Source organism: Lotus japonicus, chromosome 1, assembly GCF_012489685.1.
Source record: "Lotus japonicus ecotype B-129 chromosome 1, LjGifu_v1.2".
Taxonomy (NCBI): domain Eukaryota; kingdom Viridiplantae; phylum Streptophyta; class Magnoliopsida; order Fabales; family Fabaceae; genus Lotus; species Lotus japonicus.
In genome coordinates, this window is record NC_080041.1 from 122,083,991 (window position 1) to 122,096,156 (window position 12,166).

At 35.1% G+C, this 12,166-nt stretch overlaps 1 protein-coding gene across 16 annotated transcripts; it reads left to right on the top strand.

Moving 5' to 3' along the window:
- Nucleotides 1-8,100: 8,100 nt before the first annotated feature.
- LOC130730050 (uncharacterized) lies at nucleotides 8,101-11,482 on the top strand. 16 transcript variants are annotated; one of them, XM_057581934.1, is made up of 7 exons: nucleotides 8,111-8,291; nucleotides 8,524-8,604; nucleotides 8,881-8,990; nucleotides 9,084-9,133; nucleotides 9,729-9,796; nucleotides 10,732-10,848; nucleotides 11,091-11,482. In XM_057581934.1, exons 3-7 carry the CDS (start codon nucleotides 8,941-8,943, stop codon nucleotides 11,163-11,165), a joined length of 360 nt encoding a protein of 119 aa, XP_057437917.1. In that variant the 5' UTR covers nucleotides 8,111-8,291; nucleotides 8,524-8,604; nucleotides 8,881-8,940; the 3' UTR covers nucleotides 11,166-11,482. The 16 variants fall into 16 exon arrangements, 5 of the variants coding, with proteins under 5 accessions (XP_057437917.1, XP_057437914.1, XP_057437916.1 ...); XM_057581931.1 differs by having other exon boundaries at nucleotides 8,881-8,927; nucleotides 9,084-9,122; XR_009016214.1 differs by having other exon boundaries at nucleotides 8,107-8,291; nucleotides 8,524-8,990; nucleotides 9,084-9,122.
- The last annotated feature ends 684 nt before the right edge of the window (nucleotides 11,483-12,166 follow it).

The window sequence follows — 12,166 nt, forward strand, 5'->3', positions numbered from 1 at the left end:
TCAGAACAATGCGAAAACTATCCTTTCAAAAAAATGCTAAAACTATATGAAGAATTAAATCCATTTGGTATCTTACAAAGATTTATAATTGCTCAAATATGTGGGAATATTATTGGAATATTTGTAGGAGGACGTATCATTGCTCAAATATTTTATTACTATCTCCATTCCGTAACTTTTACTATTTTTTCAATCAACAAGTTTTCATCAATGGACCGTCAAAAAAAAAAAGATTTCATGAATTGAGATAGTTTTTTGATTTTCAAACTGATTTTCCAGCTTAATGAATTCCATCTTTACCTTAAAAAAGGGACAGTATTTTGATTTAAAAAACCCTCATTCATATCTCATCCATCTCACTTATCTTTTCTAAGTTCCCACTTCCCACAACTATAATCCATTTCGGGTTTATTGGATTTTGTAGGAGGTTATTTAGTAGAAAATACACTAAATAAATATATAAATTATCAATGAATATTGTATATGTTTTAAATAACAAAAAATTATTTAAATATAATATTCATTCTTTTATAGTACTAAATTTATCTATTATTGAATTAACAGGGATATCTCTCTCATTACATACAACTAATTAATTTATGTGGAGGTCATCTTCGATCTTTTTGCGAAGCAAGTCTTAACAATTTTCATTACAGAAAAAACTCGCTTTGTAGATGTTGTTGAAATAGAAAGTACGTATAAATCTATCGACAAGTAAAAATATTGTTGTTTTTCCATTTTCAATTAACCCTCATATAAACTACACATTTTTTCATATATTGAACTCTTGGAAATCATCTGAATGATAATATTTTAGCTGAGAGAGTAAATTCCTTTTTTACAGCTCATAAAATTAATCTGCATAAAATTTATCAACAAGCTTACACATTTTCTCATTATCAAATGATTTAAAAAATTTCTTAGAATCTAAAGTTAAACTAAGTATAAGAAACTATACTACCGCAACATGACATGATGACAACATCAAATCTTCTATTTAATTCAGATAATTGCAAATTAAATGCAAAATAAAAAATATGTATTTTATACTAATGTTCCATATTTCCATCTAGTTTCCTATGACGATAATTTCTCATAAAATAGGGGGTCGTCAAGTGAACAATTGTAATAACAACTACAAAATCGGGAGGAATTAACAATAATTTTTTTTTATATGGAGCAACATATAATTGAAAAAAATAATTAATTTCTCAGGGGTGTAACCCCTATCGGACCCAATTCGCCTAGATACACCTCTACCTCTAAGTGCTCTCCAACCTTTCAAAGAGACCTAAAATATTGGTTTTGTCAGCTTTAGTACTAAAATATTGGTTTGAGCCTTAGAGAAAATATTACTTTCAAGTTTCAAGGGTTGAACTATTGACATTTCTCAACGTTCTAACGCTGCCGAATTCTACCTCCCAATGTTATTGTAGCTTTCACCTCGGAGAATTTTTCATTGATCCGACCTTTTATAATGAATTTTCACATGTTTTGAACAAAGTATATATTAAAATTTCAGCCTAATGCAAAGGTGATATGGATCCAATGTCGAAATTCTTGAATAACTACTCTACGATATTTCAATGTGACAATGTTGGAAATGGCGTCACTGGTGCAACTTTTAGCTCGCAACGTACAAGATAAACAAAAAAATTGTATGTTTTTATAGGTAAATCAGTAAATGTTAGTTGTTAATTAGTGTGTACCTATACTAGTCAATACATTTTTATTAGTATTTATAAAAATATTATATATTAAAGAGGGAGTTTAATTTTGATGCACCGACGGTGTAAAGTTTTTTTACACCATCAACCAATCAGATTTTAAGGATGTGAGAAAATCTCTCTTTTCATTTAATTTCATTAATTGACGTGACATATCCTTAAAATCTGATTGGTTGACGGTGTAAAAAAAATTTACAACGTCGTCGGTGCATCAAACTTTTTCTCATTAAAGAGGCGATGAAATATTTATAAAAATATGATGTAATTCAGATTTAGCATACCAAAGAGAGGATAAATGAATGAAATACTTGTATTTAAATTTGAATCATAACTAAATGAAAATAAAATATACGTAATTTTGTGGAACCAACAAGAAAAAAGAAATTGTAATTGGTTGAAGCAAACCCTCAATGGGTTAATTATGAGTTACGTACATACTTACATTTTGAAGTTACTTTCACCGTGAATACTAAGAGCATCTTCAATGCAAGGTTTTTAGTTCTTATTTTGGAGTTAAGAACTAAGAATTAAAAACTTTACCATTGGATGTGCTGACATGGACTCCTTAGTTCTTAAAAATAAGAACTCAGTTCTTATATAATGAGTTTTGCTTTTTGAGTTCTTATTTTAAAATATTAATTACTTATCTCTCATCCAAATTACTTTATTACTTTATGAATTTTGTTTTATTACTTTATGAAAATAAAAAGTATAAATAATGTGGTTGGTGGGACTAAATGAATAGTGGTAAGAACTAAAAACTAAGAACTTATGGTTGGAGCAAAATTGCTTGAGAGTTGCTTAAACACATGTGACAATACGAGCCCACATGAATAGTGCTAAGAATTAAGAAATAAAAACTAGCATTAGACATGCCGTATAAAAGACATATTCGAGGCCTGCTAAGCTTGCTCTAGGGGTACAAGTGAAAGCCAAGTGGCAGGGCTTATCCATTTATTATCAGCGATGTTATCAATTCCTATCCAACTCTTCTCCGCATATAAAAATAAAAAAGAGCACATCCAACACCACGAGTTTCATGCAATACAATGTCGTCCAATTCCAAAATCAAATGTGATGCCATATGGTAGCCAATCAAATGAGTAAAAAAAATAATAATCAGTAATAATAATTAAAATAAACATTCTAGTAGTTAGGACTGTCCAACGGGCGGGTCTGGGCCGAATCGTCGGTTTTGGTGTGGTAAAAAAACACCAAATCCTCAGGCCGCCGGCAGCGGGTTACTAACGGTTCAGGTTGAACATTAGTCGGTTACCTCGGGTGGGTTCATCGGTTTGTAGATCAAGAAAAAAAAAAGATAAAGACAAGAGAGAAGGAGGCACAAAGATTCTTCATAGCTAATAAAATTTCAATAAATTGTAGATCTAAGTACATGATAACACGTCAATTACAAAATACAATCACATATGTGAAACCTCAACAGAAAAATACAATTTTTTTTTACATATTCCATGGTGGATGGAGGCACAGAGGAGGATTTAAGCGGATTGAAGGCGAGATGCGATCGAGGATGCGATTTCCAGCACATGCACCGAAGGTTCTTCAAATTCCATGATGGTGGACATCTGATGAAGTGAATTCTCTTCTAATCTGAGTGGATTTTCTCAGAGAAGAAGAACGGGGTGGTGGTGTGATAGAAGACGATGATAAGAGAGGAAGAGATGCAATGGTGGATGGTGGCTGGGCGTGGTGGTGGCTCGCGGTGGGGAAGAGGTCGTGGTGAATCGCGGCAGGGAAATGGTGGTGGTGGCTCGCTATGATGGTGGCTCGGGGTGGGGAAGAGATGATGGTGGCTCGCAGTGGGGAAGAGGTCGTGGTGGCTCGCAATAGGGAAGAAGTGGTGGTGGCTCGAGGCGGGGAAGAAATGGTAATGGCTTGCGGTGGGGAAGAAGAGAAGGAAAGATAATGTGTGTGACGACTAACAGCTGTTGGGTGTGCTACTGCTAGGGTTTGATGAAGCGAGAGGTTTTAAATCTAGGGTTGAGAGTGAGTCTAGGTTGATTGGGCTCGATTTTTTTATTAAAGTTACTTCGGTCGGGTTCAAGCCCAAACCGAGACCGACCGAACCAAACATATAATTTTGTCACCCGCTTGACCTGTGAACCAGCCCGATCGATCCAAAATGACAAAAAATGACTCAGTTTTACTAGGTACGGTTCGGTCCGGTTCATACCGGACAACTCTACTAGTAGTGTAGTCAGTCTTTGTCTCTCTCTTATTATCAAATTTATCATATATTTCTTTCACTTATTCTTCCTTTTCTCTTTTCCTTTTAACTCTGGATGTTTGCCTTATATGATACTTGCTGGTTTACAAATAGATTATAGACTAGGTAGCTATTTGGGTTGCCTGAGCTGAGAGAAATAATGTAACGATTCTCTAATCAAGCAGCTACTTGAGAAGAAACTATATTCCTCAATGAAGGTTCCTAAATCACTCTAAAAAGCTCTTAGCGATCGCTATTGAGAAGTTTGTATCGGTGACACTGGCTACTGAACTAATGCTATGTGAAAATGGATAGATAAAAGCTTAAGAACCTAAAAATAAACGGTAGAAAGTTGTATAGATAAAGCGCTAGAACGAAAAACAACTAAAAAAGTGTAAATAAAACTTAAAATTGAAAAGTAAAGGCATGAAAGAAAAAGGAAAAGATAAATGCGAAAAATTTGTAGTTTGATTATGATTGGGTTTCTTTACAAATAACCATTCCTCCTTTATTTATAGATGAAATTTTGTTAACCTACAATAATTAATGACCACTTGGTACTACCCATGTTTTCTGATTGTTTACAAGCATCTACGGTCGTGGGGTATTGGCAATTGCTTCTTCTAGTCAGCCTGAAAGTTTGGTTTGAGTTGAATTTCTTTACTCTAGTTGGTTCTTTAAAAGATAACTGTTTGCGGTGGGATGGGTAGCTCACTTAGTGAGCTAAGGGAAGTGAATGGTATTGAAGGTGAAGGACCGGAGTTCAAATCTGGTGAAGGAACTAATTTATTAACAATTAACAACTAACATTTGCCTATAAAAAAATAACTTTTTCCTACATTAAAGGGAAGAACCGCTGGGCCTTTTAGCACGCGTGAGCCTTTTAGAACCTTCCAAAATATCTGCATAATGTGCTGAAACCATTGTTCCATTGCCCAAATCTCATTTGGTTCATCGTGAAAGATTGGCTGCTCACGTTGTCTCGGCTAATTGCCCCGTCTGTTATACTTATCACGCTAGTCAGGGCCGGCCTAAGGGTAAAGCTACCCAAACAAGCTTTAGGCCCCCAATTTTTTATTTTACTAAGTAAAAAAGGCCCCTGATTTTTTTTCTCTCTAAATATTTATTAGGGTAAAAGAACTTACTTTGAATTCTTTTTTGAGACTACATTTAGTATTTGGTCAGCACTGACGCTGGCTAGTGAAACACTTCAACTACCTTACTAACCGTCACAATTTTTTGGGTGCTAACAGAACTCTACAAATCATTTGGCTAAAAAATAATGATTCAAAGTAGAATTCTACATGCGAAAAAAAGTCATGGCTTGTCTTTTGTTTACTTTGTTTCTAAAGTGTAGGTAAGACATTTTGAAGGAAATATAAATTTCAATTGTATTTTCAAGTATTATTTACTGAGACAATTTTATTTGAGTTGGGAATATTCATATGATGATGGAGTTAATTTTTTTAGCGAGATTTTTTTATTCACAACACTCGAAAACATTACTTAAGGAGAAATTAAATATATACCATTTGAATCAACCACCAATCATTATGAAAAATAAGAAGATAAAATAAAAAAATAAGTGGTACGTACCTATCCGAAGAAAACTCTTCCACTAATAATGCATGAGAAGTGCCTTTTTTTTTTTTACTTTTTAGATATACCGATTTTGCCTTCATATAGAACAATTTTTTTATATAAGAAAGGCTTGTTTCTTGTCAAATGAGATCGAGAATTTTATCATTTCAGGCAAAATAAATAAATAAGATATTACTTCCAGCTAACGCACAATTGAAAATCATCTACTACCTTTATCAGTAATCACTACTTTTATTTTCTCTATTCACAAAACCTAATTAAAGATCTATTTCTCTTTCTTTTTAAAACCTCTTTGTCCTACTTCTTTCTATACGTAAACAAAGTTTAAGTTTAACACAAAAAGAGAAGTTTAAGTTGGTTTAGACAAATACACATGACATTGTATGGACTAATCATAGCAAATACTACAATGTCATGACAAATACACATGATATTTTTAGTCATGACGCGGTGTGTATTTAAATGGCACGACAGAAACGTGAATCACAATTAAAACAAAAACAAACAACCGTAATTAATGTTAGGTACTTGCTTCTTGTTCAACGAGACACAGAAAGCGAGGGAGGAGGGGCAATGTTAACATGCGACGTTCTTACAGTGTATCTGCAAATGTCAGAAACAAAAGGGCCTACACGGTGAGGGTTCAAGAAGAAGACTAGACCGGAAATGAATGCTTCCGGTAAAATATTTTACGTTGTCAAATGTCAACTGTGGAAATCCGACGGCGCAGGTTAAGCGAGTCAATGGTCTTGCATAAAGAAGAAAACGTGGTATGAGTCAAGGGGTGAAATATGAAAGACGCGTTAAATTCACATGCACTGAATATCAATAATTATTTATTCACACCTCAAAATGAAGTGGAATGAGGTGGAGGAAGAGAGAGATAGGAAGAAAAGAAAAAGTAAGAGTGAGAAAGTATAAAATGTGATAGATGATAAGATGAGAGATAAAAATAAAAAGAGGTAGAAATGAAGTGTATAAAAACAGAGGTGTGTATATATCATTACCCATAAAATCTAAGATATTTTCCCTAAAATAACGAGTTTTTATTTATTTATTTTAAACTTCATTGCCTTAGTGGACCAAAATTAGGGGATTACTGTTCTGGGAATCGGAAAGGACGACAACACCCTTAGTTCAAGCTCCACCCAGAACTAGGAGACTATTGTTCTGGAAACCGAAAAGGACAATCACACCCTCAGTTCAAGCTCCACTACTTTAGTGGACAAGAGCTAGGGGACTACTGTTATGGGAACGAGAAAGGATGAATGCACACCCCTCCCGAGCGACTACAATGGATGACCCACCCTCCGGACGAGACAGACCCGACATCCTTTAGAAGACTGCGACCTACCGAGGATGAGATGTGAATCACCTCAACCATCTCATCACAGACCCTAAGACCCCTGCTGCAGAAAGCTAGGACAAAGGCTCGAGGTGTAGCTACAAGTTACTAGGGATCCCTGACCCTTAGCAGTGACGCTAGTGGGATCCAATGGCGGGGAGCTCCCTAGGACCTAGGTACTCATGACCCTGCCTGAGAATACCCTATCCCTCAGATAGGTATAAAAGGGAGCCCTCCCTACCAGGGCCAAGGTAAGCTTTTAATATATATATCACCATTACTTAGAGTTTTAGAGGATCAACTGCAAGAACCCTTCTGACTTTAGCATCAGAGAGTTTTTGTAGGTCCCCACCCCTTGGGTTCTTTCCGGCTTAGGGATCAAACATCATCGTTGTTCCAGCTCAAGTTACCACCCACCAAGCTCATCCCCGACACGTTCGCTGTTCCCCCTTCTCCTACCCCTTCCTGGTTAGTCTGGGGTTAGGGTTCTCGCAAATTAGAGCCAACGACGCCAAGGCTGTCCAGACATGACCATGACTCTGAAGTCATTCATGATCGACTTCACTAAGGTTAAGTGTTTCAACTGCACCTCATATCACACGCTATTAATAGAAGTTTGATTGTTTAATTACAAAAATTTTACTCATTTTTATTCGTTGAATATTCTTCTAAGATTTTAAGTTTTCCTCTTTAATCTAAAATTTAACTTAAGCATCATGTAGTGTGATTTGCATGTACTTTTCATAGATAGTCCTTACAGCCCAATGTACTGAGCCTACATCCCACTGCACCAAAATCAGAGGTGCTTTGAGCTCTTTCTTGTAGAGAATCCTCTGTTTCTTTGATAGGCTAAGAAAGTAAAGAAGGCCAAGTGGAACGAAGAACAATCTTAAACATAAAATTAAATGGAATATCATAAAAAATGAATTAGAACATTTATTTGTTGGAAATTGGAATAGTAAAACAACTGTATAAGCACGTGGCAGAATTAGACTTTGCACTGGTGGTGGAAAATGGAAAGCATGCATAATGGTTTGTGGATTCTGATTCTGACCCGTAAACGAGTGGAATCTACTAAATTAAAATGCAAGGTGCAATTTCACTGTTCATAGTGCACCATTTTTTTTTTGCTGTTGTTAGATAGTTGGGCCTATTTCTTATTTGGGCTTCTTTGGTTGAATGTTAGGTTTTGTTTCCATAGGTTAGGTTAGCAGAAATCAATCTTTCCCTTTCCCCTTATCCGCACGCTCGACCCTTTTCTGCTTCTACCGTGTAGACTCTGCAATCTCCCTCTACTGCTTTTTCGTTTTCAACGGCGTTCTGCAGCTACCCTTCCCTGAGCTATGCGTTTTCCTCTACTCTGCTCGTCCCTATGGACATCACTTTACAGGTATTTTTCCTATACCCTAATGCATCCCCTATTTTCTTTACAGCTGTTCTGATTTGATGTGTCAAATTTCTCTTTTTGATTTTGAATTTGAATTGGAACTCGAATGAATGCTGAGAGTGTTTCTATAAATTGAACCGTGTTCCAGTCTTTTGTCCTGCTTCCGAACCATATTTTTCTCTAATTTGATTTACTTATTCGAATTTTGGATCTGAGTCATGGGTGGTGTTTGCAGAACTTGATGCATGCCCGAATTTATGAACCATTGTCATGTTCATATGTTCATTGATCAACCAGTTCCCACTCTTTCTGCCGCACTGTTCAGTTAATCCGTTTTTAATTTGGTGGGGACAATGGCGCCGGTGTGGAGGAGTGTTCCTTTGAAGGAGTGATGTCTCTGTTCTGGTGGTGGCTCTGCAAACAAAGAAAGTGGGTATTCTAGGTCTCAAGTTCTGCAAAGGTTTATTGATGTTGCAATTTTTCTTGATTCCACTCTTCAACCTCATTGTAAAATATAACAGCTGAAACTATAGTATAATAAACCGAATGATTTGTGGTTGTTCCTTCAGTAGTTCTATCACCTGCTCTATTGACGGGAGATTAAGTGCTTATTGAAGTTCAATGCTTATTTTGCATGTAGTATGTGATCTCCATGGAAAAGAGTATTTCTCAAGGGGTGTTTTTCCTTCTAATTGGACAAGAGTATAGTTAGTGCTTGAATGTTGAATAAATATGAATATTCTAATCCATGTATGAGCATTAGTTTCATTTTCCTTCTTGCATTTCAATTTTCAGATCCTTGGAAGATATTTTCATTTTCCTCAGCTACTCAAGGTGCTTTCCAGGTTGTTTGATTCGATAACTTCCAAATCTTGCTGGACTCTATTGTTTGTTGATCCTGTGCTTAAAAATTGTCCCTTTGATTGTGAGGTTGCTCATCCTTGGGTGTTCATCCAGTTCCTTTATTAGTTTTCCTTACCCCTGTTCTGTTGACTCCTTCCTCCCAATGGGAAATCCAAGGGGACTGCCAGTGCAAGGGCTTCAGACTCTTTTGTTTTTATTGTTTAGGAATTAGGACTGTATTTTGTTGGCCTGAAATGGGGCTCTGTTTCTATGTCTTCAGAAGCAATTCATGTGAGATGATCTGATGAATATAAGTTGTTGTCTCTCAATATTCTATCTTAATGTACTTTGAATATGGAAACTTTTTATTGTGATGTCTAGGTGATGCTTATCTTCAATAACGAAATTGCAATTTTTTTCATATTCTGATTTCATCCTATATGAGTAGAATGTGTTATTTTTATTGGTGTTTGAAATGTGTGCTATTTAGCTACATTTACAGATTCTCTATGATGTTTAATATAAATTTATGTTAAATCTCCATCTTCCATTTGATATCATTCTCTAATGTTTATGCTTTTGGAGTGGTTTTATTAGAGCTCATTACTTGCCGGAAGCCAATTGAAGCAACCAGGTCTCCAAGAGAGGTGGACTTTGTCTTATGGGTGAGTTAATGCTTTAATTCTTACAAAATTACCTTAATTCCTGATTATTAGGTGGTGAAATTCATTCTTTTTCTGGATTTTGGTTGAGAATATACAGAACATTGTTAGAATGAGAGCATCAAATGAACAGAATGAGAATTCGTACTTTAGACAGTTACAATTGACTATTTTATCATTTGTTTTTATTTCTATCTGCAGAACAAGAGTGCTTCCTTTAGTATTATGAGAACAAGAGTGCTTCCTTTAGTTTTATGATCTTTTCCTGGCTTTTTTATGAGCTGATTTGTGTGGCATTGGTTTTCTTTCTTCACTTTTCTTGATGAAAGTGGATCTGATTTGTACCATTTCATGTTATATGATTGAAGGTTGTTTTTAGTAAAATTAGTAATTAATAATTAGTAATGTGATCCATGTTAAAGGTTGTGTTTTGTCCATCAAATCAGTTCCTGTATTTAAATTTCACCGGTCTATTTAGTGCTAAAGTACTTGATACTAGGACCAACATAATATAAAATCTAGAGGTTTATGATTAATTTTAATTGTTCAGGAAATTACAATTGATGCTATAGTTTTGCAGTGATTGATTTGATTTTTAACTCCTTCTAATCTTTAATTAAATATCTTTTGCATCTAATGTTGAAATGTTAACTCCTATGAAGATTTGAATGTATCACCATTAGAGATGAGTTTCCAACTGCATGCAAACCCTTCATCTACTGGGTTTTTCTTTCTCTCATTGTCTTTGCCAATGTTAGCACTAGCAGTCAATTTTATCTTCCAGAAACTTAAATGCACACATATTCCAATGGTTGCTTCTCATTGAACTAAAAGCATTTTGAGCAGACCTCTTTGTGGTATGTCCATTCCTTTTTGGTTGTGAGCTAAATCTGATGTGGTTGTGAAATAACTTACCATTTTAAATTTGCCTCTTATAGTGGATGCTTCTTACAGTGGATGCTTCAAGTCTTGGTGCCATAAGTTACATGGATTGCATAGGAAAGGACAAATATGGTGAAGAGAGGAAGAAAAATTTTAAACTTGCTGGTGAAAATGTAAGTTTAGTTGAGTAATTTTTTACCCTTTCTCTTCTAGCTGTTACTTTGAACTAAAAAAATATGCCCATGGAATCCAGCTCTTGAAGCTAACTTATTCATTCAACAATCAGTTTCACTATTATGAAGATGAAAACACACCTACAAGTCAGTTATGATGGTGTTCTTAAATTGGTTACAATTAAAATGGAGTCCTTATATTCTTCTTGTGTTTTAATTTTTGGTGTTCTAAATTGTTACAGGGAATGAATAGATGTCATTTAATGAGTATCAAAAAATCTCAAGAAATTGGTCACCAGTTAGGATATTGCCTCTGACATCATCAAGGAATTCTGATATAAGTCAAATTACTGCTTCCCATCTACATCAATCATGAAGCCGTGAAAGTTTGAGGATTTGAAAGTTGTTATCGGTGGATTACCTAAACAATCAATTGTATAACTTCCTCTCTTTTTTCACATGTATTTTCACATAGATTATTGAAACTCGATGGAAATTTCCATGTTTAAAAGGTGGAATGGAAAAGCAAAAAATAATGACATTGTTGGGTACTCCTTCGTGATACCTGAACACCGAATACTAAAATCACCTCCATAGATTTGCTTAAATTCTAATTTTTCACTGTTGATAAAAATTCTAAATTCATTGGTGTAGGTTGAGTTTTGCAGCATAAACTAAAAATAGTAACATTATTGTAAAATAATTATAATAACACCGTAAAAAGGCTATATGTGTGTGCGTAAAAAGGCTATATGTGTGTGTGCGCGTGCGATACATATTAAAATGATTAATATGCATTTATAAAGTGGTAAAGATATCAGTTACACTATGTAAATTGTTTAATTTATATTACCAAATTGTAAAATTGTCTTCCCGTGCATCGCACGGGTATAATCCTAGTGTGGTAAATGGCGACAAGCACAGAGAGAGAAGGCACTGTTCCTGCGCCACGTGTGTGCCGACATGGGAGTCCTTACCTTAAACAATTCTGAGCCCATCACACCCATCTTTCTATGCAGTATGCACTATCATGGTTGCTCAGTTCTTATCGTGGCACCAGAATTAAGGATAGCTGCCCCAAATGACACGTGTTCATTATGGTGTTGAACAGAAAGATAAACCATATGCTTAACAACCTACCTATCCTCTTTGATTTAGATAACGTATATTATGAGTATATATAATTTTTTTTGGTACATCGGAAAATATGAGTATACTACTACAACTACTTTTCACATTTGCCAATTAGGAATCAATACTATTGTATTTCTACAACTAATTTTCCCAATCTTTCTATCCACTCTTTTTTTAATATTTT

Excerpts from the sequence above, each read along its gene's own strand:
- LOC130730050 (XM_057581931.1), top strand. The coding sequence starts at position 8,534 with ATGCCCGAATTTATGAACCATTGTCATGTTCATATGTTCATTGATCAA. Across the intron at positions 8,605-8,880 it reads GTTCCCACTCTTTCTGCCGC|ACGGGAGATTAAGTGCTTAT; the intron begins ACTGTTCAGTTA and ends CCTGCTCTATTG. Across the intron at positions 9,123-9,728 it reads ATTTTCCTCAGCTACTCAAG|AGCTCATTACTTGCCGGAAG; the intron begins GTGCTTTCCAGG and ends TGGTTTTATTAG.